An 18,184-nucleotide genomic window follows, 5' to 3' on the forward strand; every position below is an offset into this window, starting at 1 on the left:
GCATATTCAGCATAGCCCTCTGCTTCAACGGCAGGGGAGCAACTCTGATATTTCACTTCAATGCAAAGCCAGCATGGCTCTCTGCTTCAATGACAGGAGAATGAAGAAAGGTTGATCTATACTCAGGCAACAATCAACAAGGACTGAATTACACAGTCTGAATAAACAGATAAGCATGGGTGTAGCTTGCTTATTGCGGTGGTTAATACCCCTAACTAAATTAAGCTTTTCCACTTAGATGCAGTTCCAACACTGCTCTCTACATTAATGGTGGGGGTGGAAGGGAAATAGAATAAAAAAAGGCTACTAAGAGCCAAAAGAAACAGATAAGTATGTGAGAGAAAAAAAGTGCGAAAGCTTGCTGGGCAGACTGGATGGGCCGTTTGGTCTTCTTCTGCCGTCATTTCTATGTTTCTATTAAATCCAGAGTAGACGGCATGGATCCCAGGACCTGCAGGTAATCCCAGACCTTGAGCACCATCATGATCTGCAACTGAAGAACCTGACTCTGCAGCTTGAGGACTCTCTCCAAAGTCGGGAACACCTTCCCCAGTCAGGTATCGAAACGAGCCCCCAGATACTCGAAGGATTGAGTCGGCTTCACATGGCTCTCTGTGAGGTTCGTCACCCAGCTCAGCACCCCCAGAAGCTGGAGAACCTGCTGGACTGAATGATCACACTCTACCTCTGACTTCACTCGAATAAGCCAATCATCCAGGTACAGGTGTACCAGGACGCCTTCCTTCCTGACAGCCACCGCCGCCGCCACCACTACTACTACTTCCATCACCTTTGTGAATGTGCGCTATGCAGTCACTTACCCAAAGGGAAGAGCTCGAAACTGGAAATGTTCTCCCAGAACCATTAATCTTAGAAACTGTTGATGTTCAGGTCGAACAGGGATATGAAGGTAGGCTCTGACAGATCCAGGGACGTTAAAAACTCCTCTTTGCGCACCGCTGCTATAACTGTGCACGTCCCCATCCGAAACCGTGGCACCCGGAGGGCAGCATTCACCTTCTCTAGATCGAGAATGGGCCGAAAGGTCTCTTCCTTCCTTTGGCACCATGAAGTACACTGGATACCTGCCTTGCCCCCTCTCCTGAGGGGGCACCAGAACAATGGCGCGAAAAAGCTGTAATCGCTATAGCGTGTCCCGCACCGCCTCCCACTAGATCCAGGAGAAGCAGTGGAAGACTACAAATGCGTCCCTGAACGGTCGAGAAAATTCTAAGGCATAACCGTTTCTTACCACCTCCAGGATCCACCAGTCTGACATTATTCTGGTCCACTCCTTGTAAAGAAAGCCTCCCTCCAATAGCTTCCTGAGAGAAGTGGACCCTCACACCTTCATTGTCCAACCTTACTTTTGGTCCCCCCTTGGGACCCACCGTCCCTAGGGGACATGCGCTGATTTTGAAAGGGCTGCTGTCTGCCCGAACTCTTTCTGCAAAGTTTGTGCAGGGGCTCCGCCTGCTCGAAATCTCCTGGCCTCTCGAAAATGGGTTCACAGCGGAAGAGACTTCTTAGGACCCTTCCTGTGTTCAGGCAACTTAGTGCATTTCAACTCTCCCAACTGCTTCACGAGCTTCTCCAAATCCTCCCTGAAAAGGAGCTTCCCCTGAAAGGGAGTTTTGACAACTGGGCCATAGAAAACACATCTGCCGACAATTTTGCAGCCACTAGAGCCTGTGCGCTGCCACCACTGAGACCATATTTCTAGCAGAAGTCCGGCCCATGTCATACATATAATCTTCCACAAAGGCCACTCCCACCTCTCAACGTGCAACCTGCGCCACTTCAGATACTATTCATGAACACTTGTCATGTGTCCTCTGCACCTAGGACAAACAAGCTCTCTGCATCAGACTTCTGCACACCACTGCTCGAAGGGCCAAAGCCAAGACTTCAAAAAGCTGCTTGAGTAGAATCTCCAGCTTCCTTTCCTGGAGATCCTTGAGAGCCACCGCTGCCATCACTGAGATGGTAGTCTTCTTAGTAACCGCTGAAACGGCTGCATCCACACCTTGGGAATTCTCCATAACTCCAAGGTCTGCTCTGGCAAGGGATATACTTTCCCCATAGCTCTCGCGACCTTCAGGCCCCCTTCGGGAAATTCCCACTCTCTATCCATCAACTTCTTCAGTAACGGAAAAGTGGTAGAGGATCCCCACAATCCTTCCAGGAGCAGTTTACACCTTCCTTGTCAGAGTCTTCCTGGCCATCTTTGATACAGAGCTCCTCCAGTACCTGGGGAATCGACGGACCCAGTTCCACTCTGCAGAACAGCCAAACCACACGCGTGTCATCTCCTTATGCGACTGGGACCGCCTCCAGGTCCTGAGCATCCGGCTTCTGCATGGGATCCAAGACTAGCAATGGGTCTCAATCCAGGTTCTGTGTCGGATCTCCCAGGGAACTCCAAAGGGTCTTTGTTCGATGCCAACGGACCCCCTTGAAGCTGGTCAGGATCATCCAGACTATACAACGAATCGCCCTATTCAGAGGTTCGCCCAAGACGCAGCATTCACAGGATCCCTTCCTGGCTCCTTAAGACGTCTTGGCCGTCCAGGACCTCCTAGGCAAAAGCCTCTTTGCCCTAACTCGTTCCGGGCTAAATAAGCCTTATAAATGAGAAGCACAAAGCCCATGGAAAAGGCCTCTGGATCTGAAGAGGAAGAGTCCTGATCGACTCCCTCCCTCCCGAGAAACACCCCCCCCCCCCCCACCCCCACCAGCAGCAGGGTCCTTTCCCACAGGAAAAAGCTTTGGAGGGGAATCCCGGGGCTCAAAATGGCAGCCTGCATGTCCCGCCAAAATGGTCGCCGGCTCCTCTGACCTCCCCCCCCCCCCCCCCCCCCCCTGAATCCTCAGGAGCCGACCCAGCTGCCTGCCCTCTCTCACCGCTCCCCGAGGGTCCCAAAGTCCCGGCTCCCCCCCGAAGCGCGATCGCAGCAAAATGAGACCGCATCGAGGCGACATTGCCTCAGGCCGCAGCAGTCTGCCAAGCTGCGTGGGTGTCAGGAAGTTGGGCCTGCACACGCGGTCAGTACTAAAAATAAATGTAGCAGAAGCAATCTCACTAATCGCTGTCCCGATGCTGAAATGCAGCACTCCCGACCGCGACAAATGTAGGCAATTCGGACGGCTCCCTCCTGCCTGTCTCCAGGCAGAAAACACAAAACTTACCTATTCCTCAGCCCTGCTGCTGCAGCCTCACTTCTAGTCCCTGCTCTTTTTTTTTTTTTTTAAAGAAACAGGGCCTAAATGGAACAAAGGAGGAAAGACTACTTTCCTGCTTCTAGACGCTCCCTGCTGAGGAGCATGGCACAGTGAAGGAGCAAAGGGCCCAAAGTGGGAGAGGGAACAAGGGACCCCAGCTATCTATCCCCCCTGCCAAACAAGGGCCAAGTCCTGAAGGGATTGTCAACCCCCTGCTTGCCGTGCTCTACCCAAGGGATGGACCACGAAGGAATCTAACACCTTGGGGAGTTGAAATCTCATTTTATTTTATTCTTTTTAAATTCTAGACTGCAGGTATGCACTTCTACCATCTGCTGGAGACAGAGAAATACTGAGGGACTGCTGGTGGCACTCTTGGTTATGTAGCAGTGCCTCAGTTTTCTTCTCTGCCTCCATCTGCTGGGTAGGGATGCATAAACCCACTTGTCTGGCCTGACCTGGGGTACGAACAGGAACTGACATTTAGACACCCACTACCCTAATTCTCGCAAGGTTCTTTTGCAATTCCCTCAGAATTGGCTAATGATTTTTTGTCACTCTTTAGTTTAACATTAAACCACCACCAAGAAAAAATTAGGACAGTGGCAAACAAGGTAAAATATGCAGTGGTATTAAGTACAAATACAATAGTTTTGCTAGCAATTTCACAACTTTGAACAATTGTGTTATCTGTGAATTTGATTACCTCAATCACTCCCTTTTCCAGAGCAAAACTATAGTAGAAAGGCACATATACACATACACATATACACACATACATATATACATATATAAAATCTACTGAGAGCACATTAAACAGGGGACACTGTTTCAGCTTGAGGTTTTAATGATGTGCTTGGCTAATGAAGTTAGCTTGTGGGTTTATATGGTGTGCATTTAAATATCCTGTATCAGAGCTTAATTTATGGGGTTGAGACAAGAAAAGTGAAAAGGGGAGGGAGATAAGAGAAACTAGACAAAGGCAAATGGGGCCTTCCTAGCTAAGCTAGAACTGCTTTAGTTAACAACTTGCTTTCTTGTTAGAAGCCAGAAGTTTGCAGTTTCAAATTCCAACATTCCCAAGTGGAAAATAGGGCTGTGGCAAACTGCAGCAAATGTCAGTCCTTTCCAGAGGCCTCTCTGATACCTCTTGTTAAAGAAGCCACTTTATAATAGAGGTGGATCTATCAGAATTCTGTTTATAAATCTGCAGACTAGATGAATCTGCTCACCTCACACTTGTAGTCCATCTCAGATCGGTTAATGTTGTTCAAGTTCTGCTCAATCGTTTTATAGGAGCGTTTCTGCTTTTTCTGGACTTTCTGGATTTTTTCAAGATCCCCAGAGCTATCTGAAAAGAGAGATTACTGAGTTGAAGATGCTCTGCAAGATAATAGAAAAAAGTGTTTATGCTTCTCCAAGCACATAAAATTAAATTATAGAAGAATCCTGTCTTATGTCACACTCTTTATCTTTCTAGGTATCATTGGTTGACTATTGGTAATTGTCTAGGCAGTAAGTGCATGCCCACCTCCATACCCAGCATCCAGAGAACAATGGTCTTTCTGCAGCTTGCAAGTACAGCACATAACCATGTTACAGTCTGTAACACCTAAACAAGGCCTATTAGAGCCTTCATCATGTGGCCCATCATGAGGCCCATGAGCACAATCAGGCCAGTGGCAGAAGAGATCCTGAGAAGCCTAGAGCAATCTTTACCAGAAGCCCAAGTAGCTTGATCACATAGGAGAAATTAGTCTTACCTGTTCATTTCCTTTCCTTGAATCCTGCTAGACCAGTCCAGACGCATAGGTTATAGCATCCTGCTATATAAAAAACAACTTTTCCAGTAACTTCCTCGCTATTAGTACTGGAACAGCACATTACATCTGCTATTATACTAATGTCAAAACAATGAAGGAAAATCTGATAAAACATTAACACTAAAATATAACAAATGCCAAGTAAATTCTCTTTCAACACTAATAGCATCAGAAGAGACAATATCATAAGAATATAAGCTCAGAGACAGTTTGGACAGCTCCCTAAGGAGAGTAAAGATTATATATTCTACTAACCTAAAACTCCTCAGTAATAAAACAGCGAGCAGCAGGCAAATTGAATTTCTGGGTGGGTCCTGGACTGATCTAGCAGGATTCAAGAAAAGGAAATGGACAGGACTAAATTACTCCTTCCTTATCATCCTTCTAGTAAAGATGGGTGGGAAATACCTAAGACCCCTTTAATGAGAATGGGAAGAAGACAGGGCTGCCTTAAGAACCCTTGCTGCTAAGGCCTTAGCCTGAACATTCAGTTTGTAATGCTATGTAAAAGAATAGAAAGATGACCAAGTGGCCACCTTACAAATATTTTCTGGAATACCTTTATAGCTTCTGCCCACAAAGAAATTGTAGCCCTTGTTGAATGAGACTAAAGGGCCTTGTAATCTAGCAAACTTTCAGAAAATATGCTGAAGAAACTGCCTCCTTGATTCATCTGGACAGACATGCTTTCGAAGCTGCCTCTCCCTTTCATTGAATGCCGAACACCACAAACAAGTCTATAAGATTTTCCAAAGGGATTAGTTGCCTAAAGTATCTGAGAACTCACTGAACATCCAGACGTCCAAGAGACCTATTCTTCCTAAAGCAATCTTTCTTCATAAAAGCTAGAAGAGATACCATTTGAACCAAATGAAAAGGAAAAACAACTTTGATAAGGAAGACAACACTGGGTAACGGTGGTGGGGCCACTTGGCAACAGTGATCATAACATGATCAAATTTAAACTAATAACTGGAAGGGGGACAATAAGTAAATCTGCAGCTCTAACACTAAACTTTCAAAAGGGAAACTTTGATAAAATGAGGAAAATAGTCAGAAAAAAACTGAAAGGTGCAGTTGCAAAGGTTAAAAGTGTTCAACAGGCTTGGACATTGTTTAAAAATACAATCCTAGAGGCACATTCCATATGTATTCCACGCATTAAGAAAGGTGGAAGGAAGGCAAAACGATTACCGTCATGGTTAAAAGGTGAGGGGAAAGAGGCTATTTTAGCCAAAAAATCATCCTTCAAAAATTGGAAGAAGGATCCATCTGAAGAAAATAGGATAAAACATAAGCATTGTCAAGTTAAGTGTAAAACATTGATAAAACAAGCGAAGAGAGAATTTGAAATGAAGTTGGCCATAGAGGCAAAAACTCATAATAAAAACTTTTTAGAATATATCTTTTAAATATATTCAAAGCAAGAAACCTGTGAGGGAGTCGGTTGGACCATTAGATGACCGAGGGGTTAAAGGGGCTCTTAGGGAAGATAAGGCCATTGCAGAAAGACTAAATGAATTCTTTGCTTCCGTGTTTACTAGTGAGGATGTTGGGGAGATACCAGTTCCGTAGTTGGTTTTCAGGGGTGATGAGTCAGACAAACTGAACGAAATCACTGTCAACCTGGAAGATGTAGTAGGCCAGATTGACAAACTAAAGAGTAGCAAGTCACCTGGATCGGATGGTATGCATCCTAGGGTACTAAAGGAACTCAAAAATGAAATTTCTGACCTATTAGTTAAAATTTGTAACCTATCATTAAAATCATCAATTGTACCTGAAGACTGGAGGGTGGCCAATGTAACCCCAATATTTAAAAAAGGCTCCAGGGGTGATCCGGGTAACTATAGACCAGTGAGCCTAACTTCAGTGCCGGGAAAAATAGTGGAAACTATCCTCAAGATCAAAATTGTAGAGCATATAGAAAGACATGATTTAATGGGACACAGTCAACATGGATTTACCCAAGGGAAGTCTTGCCTAACAAACCTGCTTCATTTTTTTGAAGGGGTTAATAAACATGTGGATAAAGGTGAACCGGTAGATGTAGTGTATTTGGATTTTCAGATGGCGTTTGACAAAGTCCCTCATGAGAGGCTTCTACGAAAACTAAAAAGTCATGGGATAGGAGGCAATGTCCTTTCGTGGATTACAAACTGGTTAAAAGACAGGACAGAGAGTAGGACTAAATGGTCAATTTTCTCAGTGGAAAAGGGTAAACAGTGGAGTGTGCCTCAGGGATCTGTACTTGGACCGGTGCTTTTCAATATATATATCAATGATCTGGAAAGGAATACGACGAGTGACGTTATCAATTTGCGGATAATACAAAATTATTCAGAGTAGTTAAATCACAAGCAGATTGTGATACATTACAGGAGGACCTTGCAAGACTGGAAGATTGGGCATCCAAATGGCAGATGAAATTTAATGTGGACAAGTGCAAGGTGTTGCATATAGGGAAAAATAACCCTTGCTGTAGTTACACAATGTTAGGTTCCATATTAGGAGCTACCATCCAAGAAAGAGATCTAGGCATCATAGTAGATAATACATTGAAATCGTCAGCTCAGTGTGCTGCAGCAGTCAAAAAAGCAAATAGAATGTTAGGAATTATTAGGAAGGGAATGGTTAATAAAACAGAAAATGTCATAATGCCTCTATATCGCTCCATGGTGAGACCACACCTTGAATACTGTGTACAATTCTGGTCGCCGTATCTCAAAAAAGATATAGTTGCAATGGAGAAGGTACAGAGAAGGGCAACCAAAATGATAAAGGGGATGGAACAGCTCCCCTATGAGGAAAGGCTGAAGAGGTTAGGGCTTTTCAGCATGGAGAAGAGACGGCTGAGGGGGGATATAATAGAGGTCTTTAAGATCATGAGAGGTCTTGAACGAGTAGATGTGACTCGGTTATTTACAATTTCGAATAATAGAAGGACTAGGGGGCATTCCATGAAGTTAGCAAGTAGCACATTTAAGACTAATCGGAGAAAATTCTCTCTCACTCAACGCACAATAAATCTCTGGAATTTGTTGCCAGAGGATGTGGTTAGTGCAGTTAGTGTAGCTGGGTTCAAAAAAGGTATGGATAAGTTCTTGGAAGAGAAGTCCATTAACTGCTATTAATCAAGTTTACTTAGGGAATAGCCACTGCTATTAATTGCATCAGTAGCATGGGATCTTCTAGGTGTTTGGGTAATTGCCAGGTTCTTGTGGCCTGGTTTGGCCTCTGTTGGAAACAGGATGCTGGGCTTGATGGACCCTTGGTCTGACCCAGCATGGCAATTTCTTATGTTCTTATATTCTTATGGGCAAAACGATACTGACTTCCCTGAGAGAAGATAAGGATCTCTGCAAGATAAGTCCTATTAATTGAGACAGCTTTCTTGCCAAGAAATTAGCCACCAAAAATACCATCTTAAGAGACAGAGTCTTCAAGGTTCAAAAGGAAAACTCACTAATGTGGACCAAACTAAAATTCCATCAGGGAATAAGATTCTTGAAAGGAGGGGTGAATGTGCTTGACTCCATTAAGAAAATGATTCAAATCAAGATGTGAAGCCATCAAGCCCCCCTGAAATCAACCTCTATAGCAAGAGATTGCTGCCATCTCAACCTTCAGGGAATAAAGGGCTAGCCTCTTCTCCAAATCTTTATGAAAGATTACAATGGTCAGAATGCCCATCTCCAGGGTAAAAGAGAAAGGCCCTTGCAACATGCTTCAAAGAGATGCTATATTCACACACAAGCCAATGGGGGTCAACATCTTTCGAGACTTCAACAAAGTGGAAATTACTGCTAAATGTCCTTTCCTGCATAATTCCAACCTTACAAGAACCAAGTCATATGATAAAATGAAGGTGGATCCTCCATTACCACTGGAACCTGTCATAAAAGAAACTGGAGACAGCTGCTAACCATGGGTCTCACTAGATCCACATAGCAAGTCTGGAGCCACCAAAATTCCCAACTACCAAAGGTCTTCTATCTTCTTTTCCTCCTACTTGTTAGGTGCTAAGGCGGAAAGACACAGAAGCTTGCCCCCTGGCTATGATCATATCAGGGCAGCAATTCAGAGGGACCAGCCTACTTTGCTATTCTTTGAGATACCAGGTGAAGAATGGTTCCATTAGGAAGGCTTCCGGAATGAGTACTCATTCTGCAGTATTAACATTCTTGTTGATAATAAATAAATTGTCCTAAATATTTTCTGCACCTACAATGTGAGTTGCTGACAGAGCAGATTCTGCTCCACTCAAATCAGGGTCGGGACTAATAGGGGGAGGGGAGGCAAAGGGGATGGTTGCCCTAAGTTTCATGCCCAAGGGTAGCATCATCAGCACATTTGTTTTTACCTATGGGCATAAACACACAAAGCTCTGCCCAAATGACTATTTAGGTCAGTGCCTCAAATCTCACCTCCCCTCCTGTCTGAAGGGAACAGGAAAAATAGGGAGGAGGGAGGGTTACACTTGAGTGGATAGCAGAAAAAAAGAATTAATTTTTTCTGCATATTTCTGATTTGTGAGCCCTTATTCTCTATTTGGTAAGGGTTTGTGTTGTCTGTTATGGAGGTGAAGCATTATGCTAGCAAATAGATTCTATGTAGGGATCTGTAGTAGTCCAGTCTTTTCTGTTTTCCCTCTAGAAGGTATATGGTGTTTTAGGGCCAGATGGAATATTTAAAGTGTTGCCTTTTCATATAGGGTTGTTGCTGTTTGAATTCTGGGAGTTTCTGCTGTTTTGGTATGGCAGGGTTGCTATACAGGCTGAGTAATTTTCTACAGGGTTTTGTATTACTTCAGAAAGTGCCTAGTTATGGAAGGACTCTTATTCTTACGGAAGCGAGAACAATTTAATATGATTTTTTATTTTTATTTTTTTTTGTCTGCCTGTTAGCGACTTCAAAGACGATTACATTCAGATAATGTAGGTATCGAATGTTTTTCCTATGGTAAGTAGTAAGGGTAAGAAATTCCAGTTCAGCCCAGGTAGCTGTTTCAGAGATTACCTTCAACTAATGAAGTAGGAATTTTTTTAATTGATAAATTTTAGGAATTTCTTGGGATTATTTTTCTGCAGTCTATCACCAAAAATCACAGATAAATTCAGTATGACGATTTCAGAAATAAATTTGAATTATATATATTTAGATACACATAAGAACATAAGAAATTGCCATGCTGGGTCAGACCAAGGGTCCATCAAGCCCAGCATCCTGTTTCCAACAGAGGCCAAACCAGGCCACAAGAACCTGGCAATTATCCAAACACTAAGAAGATCCCATGCTACTGATGCAATTAATAGCAGTGGCTATTCCCTAACAGCCCGATCCAGTAAAGTCCGTGGGAGAGCGGACTAACGCCCGCTCTCCCGGCGCGCGCGATCCAGTATTTAAATTAGGCGACGCGGTGCAAACGAGGAAAAGGAGGCGCTAGGGACACTAGCGCGTCCCTAGCGCCTCCTTTTGGCCTGGAGCGGCGGCTGTCAGCGGGTTTGACAGCCGACGCTCAATTTTGCCGGCGTCGGTTCTCGAGCCCGCTGACAGCCACGGGCTCGGAAACCGGACGCCGGCAAAATTGAGCGTCCGGTTTTCGGCCCGACAGCCGCGGGCCGAATTCAAAATTTTTTTTTTATTTTTTTTTTTACTTTTTTATACTTTTGGGGACCTCCGACTTAATATCGCTATGATATTAAGTCGGAGGGTGCACAGAAAAGCAGTTTTTACTGCTTTTCTGTGCACTTCCCTGGCGCCGGAAGAAATTAGCGCCGACCTTTGGGCGGCGCTAATTTCTTAGAGTAAAATGTGCGGCTTGGCTGCACATTTTACTTACTGGATCGCTCGGGAATACCTAATAGGGCCATCAACATGCATTTGCATGTTGAGGGCCCTATTAGGTGCCGCGGGTGGGCCGCGTGTTTTCCTCCCCTTACTGAATAAGGGGTAAGGGAAAACACGCGTCCAGAGCAGGGTGACAGTGCGCTCCGACGGAGCACACTTTACTGGATCGACCTGTAAGTAAACTTAATAGCTGTTAATGGACTTCTCCTCCAAGAACTTATCCAAACCTTTTTTGAACCCAGCTACACTAACTGCACTAACCACATCCTCTGGCAACAAATTCCAGAGCTTTATTGTGCGTTGAGTGAAAAAGAATTTTCTCCGATTAGTCTTAAATGTGCTACTTGATAACTTCATGGAATGCCCCCTAGTCCTTCTATTATTCGAAAGTGTAAATAACAGAGTCACATCTACTCGTTCAAGACCTCTATCATATCCCGCCTCAGCCGTCTCTTCTCCAAGCTGAACAGCCCTAACCTCTTCACCCTTTCCTCATAGGGGAGCTGTTCCATCCCCTTTTTCTTCGCTGTCCACCCTCCCTGCGATTGGCCACCTCGTCTCTGCCGGGGCTCGCACGATCGGCGCAGCCCATTCGGGGCAAAAGCCCGCTCACCCACCCACGTGGGTGAGCCGCGTAGAGCAAACAGCCTAAATTGAAAAACTAAAAACAAAAAAAGAACGCCGAGGTATACCAAGAAGGCAGGAACACAGCGGTGAGACTAGCCGCGGCCCATCCACCGCAGCCAGCCTATCAGGAGCCGACTAAGCTCCCTTTTAAAAAAGCAGCGATTCCGGCGGCGTCGCACGCCCGAAGGAGCGCGACCTAAGGGGCCTGCCCCTTCGTGAGCCCCAGGGCAGGGCAGAAGCCCCCCCACACTTGCTACCTTTTCCCTTACACTACTACACCCAATCTTCTACCAACATTCCCCAGCCTTCATCCAGCCTCAACCAGCAACTGCCAGCACTCATCCAGCCTCTACCAGCACTCATCCAGCATTCATCCAGCTTCTACCAGCACTCATCCAGCATTTATCCAACCTCTACCAGCACCTCAACTGCTCATCAGACAGTCATCTCATCAGACGGATACATATTCAACACAATCAAGCAACCCCTAACATGCTCAACCTACACTCCATCACAAAGACACTCTCCCATCCAACCCGCTCCTAATGCTCCAGCACCAGCACTCTACAGAGCCCGCTCAGAATCCAACCAACCACAACAGACAAAAATTCATTCAACTCTCTCAAACAGCTCCCTCCACACAAGCAATTCCCAACTCTCTCATCCAACTCACCAGCAGTCATCTTCTAAGACTGACTCAAAGACAGGAGACTCAAAGACCACTATCAACAGCTCATACACACAACAACCCTCCTTTTCTACTCCATTTGAGAAGGCACTATGCAAACCTACCCCATCCCTATCATTTATCATCATCACACCCACTACTCGAAGATTTCACAACGAACCCCAAGCCATACTACGAGATCTCTCATCCCAATCATGACTTCTCCCCTTACCCAGCTATTAGGACTCACATATTCTCTCTAACCTTATTCAACGCTCATCTCTAAAAAGAAAATCCACATCCTTACGATTATCTGCTGGACTCCAAACCAGACCTCTGTGCTATTACAGAAACCTGGTTCAAAACTTCCGACATTTCTTCTGATAACCATTACCGATACACACCTTGATGACATTTTCTCAATCCCAAGACACAAAAAAAGAGAGCAGTCTGCTCCTAGCCACCAAAAAAGAACTCAATCTCAGCCAGCATCTAGTCAAGACTTCATCATCAAAAAACTGGAACTAGGTCTAGTCAAGTTGAAACTTCTTCAAATTCTTCTAGTATATGCAACCGCCAGGATTACTAGACACAGATGCCTCCCCTCTCATGAGAGACCATTGCCAAACACATCAAACAGACTCACCAGCGATGATACTGGGGGACTTTTATCTCAATGTTGACGCCTCATCACCCACATCCCCAACTGTGAAACCTTCCTCACCACACTCGAGGCTATGGGCTTTTGAACAAATTATCAATATAAACCCACCCATAAAACAGGACACACGCTCATCCTCAATCAACTCCAGCCTATCATACAATAATCCATCCAGACTGCACCCCTGTACCCTGGTCGGACCATTCCCTTATATCAGCTCAGCTACCCTCACGACTCAAGGAAATCTTAGTCAGCCTCAACCTCATTCTACTATACACTTCAGGAAAACCATGTGCCTCGACACTCTCATTGAATATCTATCCAAGGAACTCCCTAACCTTGGATACCACCAACCCCAACTCAGACCTTCTATCCTGGCGCAATATCACGGCATCAATAGCCAATAAAATTTGCCCCAAAGTGACGAAAATAATCACTTGACTCAAAAAAAAGAAACAAACCTGATTCTCACCAGAACTTAAAAACAGATGAAGCAAACACCTCAGACACAAGGAGGCATATGGCGTAAGGCCCCCCAACACCACAACATTATCCAATTATGAACGCGCCCTCCATCTCTACAAGATCTCCATTTTACAGACAAAAAGAGATTTCTATGCCAGCAGAATTCATGATATCCAATATGATGCCAGGGCTCTATTCTCCTATGTATCCCAACTCACAAAACCCTCTGCCCCCACCATCCCTGATGACCAGGCTCAATCCAAAGCAAATGAGCTAGCACTCTTCTTTCAGGATAAAATTGCAAACACTCTAGCACTTCTCCCTACCAACGCCATCCCCCCCGCCCCAAACTCCAACACTTTATCTTACCCTGGAACCACCCTCGACTCCTTCGAGCCCACAACCCCCCTGGAGATTGAGTCCACTCTCAAGAAGTTGAAACCTTCCAGCCACCCGATGGACCACATCCCAACTAAACTTCTGCTCCTCATCCCGGGCACTATCTCCAGATCACTGGCAAACATCATAAAACTGCTCCCTAGCCCAAGGAATCTACCCCGATGAGCTAAAATGGCGTCCCTCAAACACCCTTTTGAAGAAACCCAACCTGGACACGAAAGAACTCGCCAATTTCCGACCCATATCCAACCTCCCTTTTATCGCAAAACTCACAGAGAAAGTGGTCAACACACAACTTTCAGACTACCTAGAGGAACACAAATCCTATACCCCTCCCAGTACGGCTTACGTAAATCATCCAGCACAGAACCCACATTCTCATGGGCCTAGACAAAGGGTTCTCTTTCCTTCTAGTCCTCCTAGACATCTCTGCGGCGTTCGACACCCTTAATCACGCCATCCTCCTAAATCGCCTCTCAGATATCGGATTATCAGGACACGCCCCTCAGATGGGTTCAACTCCTTCCTCAACAACAGAAGCTTCAAGGTCAGAATCAATGACAAAAAATACGCCAAACTTCAGAATCAACTCTAGGCGTCCCCCAAGGATCTTCTCTATCACCTACACTCTTCAATATCTACCCTACTGCCCCCTCTGTCAGCTGCTCACGAACCAAAACTTAATACACTACCTCTATGCAGATGACGTACAGATCTTGATCCCCATAAAGGAATCCCTTCCAAAAACACTTACATACTGGGAAAATTGCCTCAAGTCCATTAATGACCTCCTCTCCAGCCTGAACCTGATTCTCAATGCAGCCAAGACTGAAATCCTTCTAATCTCCCCCGACAACTCGGCCCGGACTGATCAGACATTCCCCAACTCCCGGATCACACAAGTAAGAGACCTAGGAGTAATCCTCGATAACCATCTGAATCTAAAGAAATCCATCAACACCACCACTAAGGACTGTTTCTATAAGCTTCAAGTTCTGAAAAGACTCAAACCCCTTCTTCATTTTCAGGACTTCAGAACAGTCCTCCAGTCAACGCTGTTCTCTAAAACTGACTATTGCAATGCTCTCCTCAGTCGTCTAGGTAGGGATGGACCAGAATTCCTTCCGGCCTGAGTGCCGCTGCTACCACTACTACCACCTTGGTGAATGTCCGTGGTGACGTGGCCAACCCGAAGGGCAGAGCCCGAAACTGGAAGTGGCGTCCTAGAACCTTGAAGCGTAGGTAGCGCTGATGATCCGGATGGATCGGGATATGCAGGTATGCCTCTGACAGGTCTAATGCCGTGAGGAATTCTCCTGGCTGTACTGCGGCCTTGACGGAGCGCAGAGTCTCCATGCGAAACCTCGGTACCCGTAAGTAACGATTGACTGACTTGAGGTCCAGCACAGGCCGAAAGGTACCCCCTTTCTTGGGTACCATGAATAAATGGAATAGTGTCCAGAATTCACTTCCCAGGTAGGTACTGGGATGATGGCTTTCAAGGACAGGAGCCTCGCCAGGGTAGCTTCCAATACTGCCTTCTTGTGCATGGGACATGAAGATTCCACAAACTTGTCCAGAGGGAGATGATGAAAGTCCAGATGATATCCCTCCCGGATAATGGCGAGGACCCACTGGTCCGACGTGATCTCGACCCATCTGGGGTAGAAGAGGGTTAACATGCCCCCTATGGCTCCGTTCCCCAGATGAATCGGCGGATTCTCATGGAGAGGCGCGGCCGGGACCCGAGCCCAGGCCTCCTCCCCTCTTGCGCTGCTTGGTCCGAAAGGACTGATTCCTGGACTGAGGACGTGGTGCCTGGTAGCGACCCCTGTAAGGAACAAAGCGCTGTGAACTCCTGCCCCTGGAGGGCCTTGGAAAGGCGCGCTGGCCCCTTCTGAACTGATCTTCCGGCAGTCTAGGCACTGGAGAGGCACCCCATGTACTGGCCAGTTTATCAAGGTCGCTGCCAAATAGGAAAGAGCTTTTAAAGGGCAATCTGGTGAGGCGTGTCTTTGAAGGCGCATCAGCTGACCATCTCCGGATCCGGAGCTGCCTCCTGGCGGCTACGGAGGATGAAATCCCCTTAGCTGTTGTCCGGACCAGGTCTGATGTAGCATCCGTGAGGAACGAAAGAGCTGACTCCATGTCAGCTGCTGGAGCGTTGTTCCTAACCTGTGACAAACAGGCACACGTCACCACTGTGCAGCAGGTCGCGATCCGCAAAGATAGAGCTGCTACCTGAAAGGTCTGTTTCAGAATGGCGTCCAGTCGCCGGTCATGAGGCTCCTTGAGGGCCGTCCCCCCTTCAACTGGAATGGTAGTGCGCTTGACCACAGCGCTAATCAAGGCGTCCACCTGAGGGCACGCCAGCAGGTCCTGGATAGCCGGTGCCAATGGGTATATGCTCGTCAGGGCCCGGCCCCCTTTGAAGGAAGCCGCTGGTGCCGCCCATTCTAAATCTATCAGTTGTTGAGCTGCTTGCAAGAATGGAAAGTGGCGGGCTGTAGGACGAAGCCCTTCCAGCAGGGGGTTCTGCGCAGAGGACACCGTAGCGCTGGGACCTGTAATATCCAACTCCGCCAGACACTGAGACACCAGGTCGAAGAGATCCTCCTTGGGGAAGAACCGCCTCATGGTTCTATACGGCTCAATCCCTGGGGGGAAGCTCCCCCTTGTCCGGAAGTTCGGACTCGTCCGGTGAAACCTCCTGGTCCGAGTGATCTGGACTGTCCAGCAGCAGGAGGTCCCGCTCACGATAAGGGCGTGAGGGTCCAGGAACAGGATCCGCAGGAGCCGCCACCGCAGCGGCAGCAGCAGTCGCAGCCGCAGCCACTGCAGGAACCGCAGCAACTGCAGGAACAGCAGGAACAGCAGGAACCGCAGGGCCCGGACGGGAAGCCGTTTGCATCTGTACAAAGGCATGAATCCCCTTAAAGAGATCCACCCAGGAAATGGAAGCAGCCTCTAATCGCCGGGGTACAAGATCCCCCGGGATTCCCGATTGGTCGAGACTGCCTGCTAAATCCGGGGTAGCCCCTGGGGAACTGTCAGCAAATCGTGCCTGAGACTGGGCCTGGCTCGAGGGTCCCACGGCCTCCTCACATTGGGCACATAGGGAGTCTGGCTCTTCACTGTGCGTGGCTCTAAGCTGGCATGCAGAGCAGAGGCCAAGGGCTTTAATGCCTGAGGCAGGCGGCGCCGCCGCTGAAGACGCTGATGCGTTCTGTTCCATTGAAAGAGAAGTGGCAATAATATATGTTTAATATAACAGGCGCGCAATAATAATATGCGGCCGCAATAGGCGCTTAATACAACAGGCGCACAAGAATAATAATATGTGGCCGCAATAGGCGCTAAATACAACAGGCGCACAAGAATAATAATATGCGGCAGCAATAGGCGCTTAATACAATAGGCGCACAAGAATAATAATAATAATATGCGGCAGCAATAGGCGCTTAATACAACAGGCGCACAATAAGAATAATATGCAGCAGCAATAGGCGCTTAATACAACAGGCGCACAATAAAAATAATATGCGGCAGCAATATGCGCTTAGTACAATAGGCGCACAAAAATAATAATATGTTCTCAGCACTAGGCGGTCATGAAAACAGCACAATTGTATGCAATATGCTCTCAGCAATATGCCGCCAGCAATACACGCTTAAAGGCTTTCAATAAGCACTCAGCAATAAGCGATTAGCAATACACGCTGAATGGTATTCAATAGGCTCTCATCAACATGCGGTTAGCAATACACGCTCAATGGCATTCAATAGGCTCTCAGCAATAGGCGGTCAGCAATACACGCTCAGTGGCATTCAATAGGCTGTCAGCAATAAGCGTTTAGCAATATACGCTCAATGGCATTCAATAGGCTCTCAGCAATATGCGGTTAGCAATATACGCTCAATGGCATTCAATAGGCTCTCAGCAATCAGCGGTCAGCAATACACGCTCAGTGGCATACAATATGCTCTTAGCAATATGCGGTTAGCAATATATGCTCAATGGCATTCAATAGGCTTTCAGCAATAAGCGTTTAGCAATACACACTCAATGGCCTTCAATATGCATTCATTAACAGGCGGTTAGTAATACACGCTCAGTGGCATATGCACACAGCAATATACGCACAAGGAGGAATAGAGCCGCGCCTATTACGGGCGCTCAATACCTGAACAAGGCCCCAAAATGGCGTCCTCCACGGCGTGCCACGCCGCCGATCCTCTGCACCTCAGAGACCAGAAATAAGAGATGTACGCCTTACCTAATCCTCGGCGCTTCCCGGCTAGAACCCGGGCAGTCTCCGGCTGTGGGGGGAGAGGGCAAGTACCTTCACCGCCGCGTTTGAGGATATGCACCCGCTGCCTCGTCCACGCTGGGACAGAGGCGCCTCGAAAGCCTCACCCGAACCTCGCCCGGGGGCTGTGTCCCTGCCACGAATCGGCCACCGGACCGAG

The 18,184-nt window shown here is 46.8% G+C and overlaps 1 protein-coding gene across 1 annotated transcript in view; it reads right to left on the reverse strand.

Moving 5' to 3' along the window:
- NCAPH (non-SMC condensin I complex subunit H) overlaps positions 1-18,184 on the reverse strand; it is a 704,755-nt gene that overhangs the window by 418,460 nt on the left and 268,111 nt on the right. Inside the window, 1 exon segment of the mRNA XM_029604457.1 lies at positions 4,455-4,573. Coding sequence (XP_029460317.1) covers positions 4,455-4,573 — 119 coding nt within the window.

Source organism: Rhinatrema bivittatum, chromosome 5 (genome assembly GCF_901001135.1).
Source record: "Rhinatrema bivittatum chromosome 5, aRhiBiv1.1, whole genome shotgun sequence".
Taxonomy (NCBI): Eukaryota; Metazoa; Chordata; class Amphibia; order Gymnophiona; family Rhinatrematidae; genus Rhinatrema; species Rhinatrema bivittatum.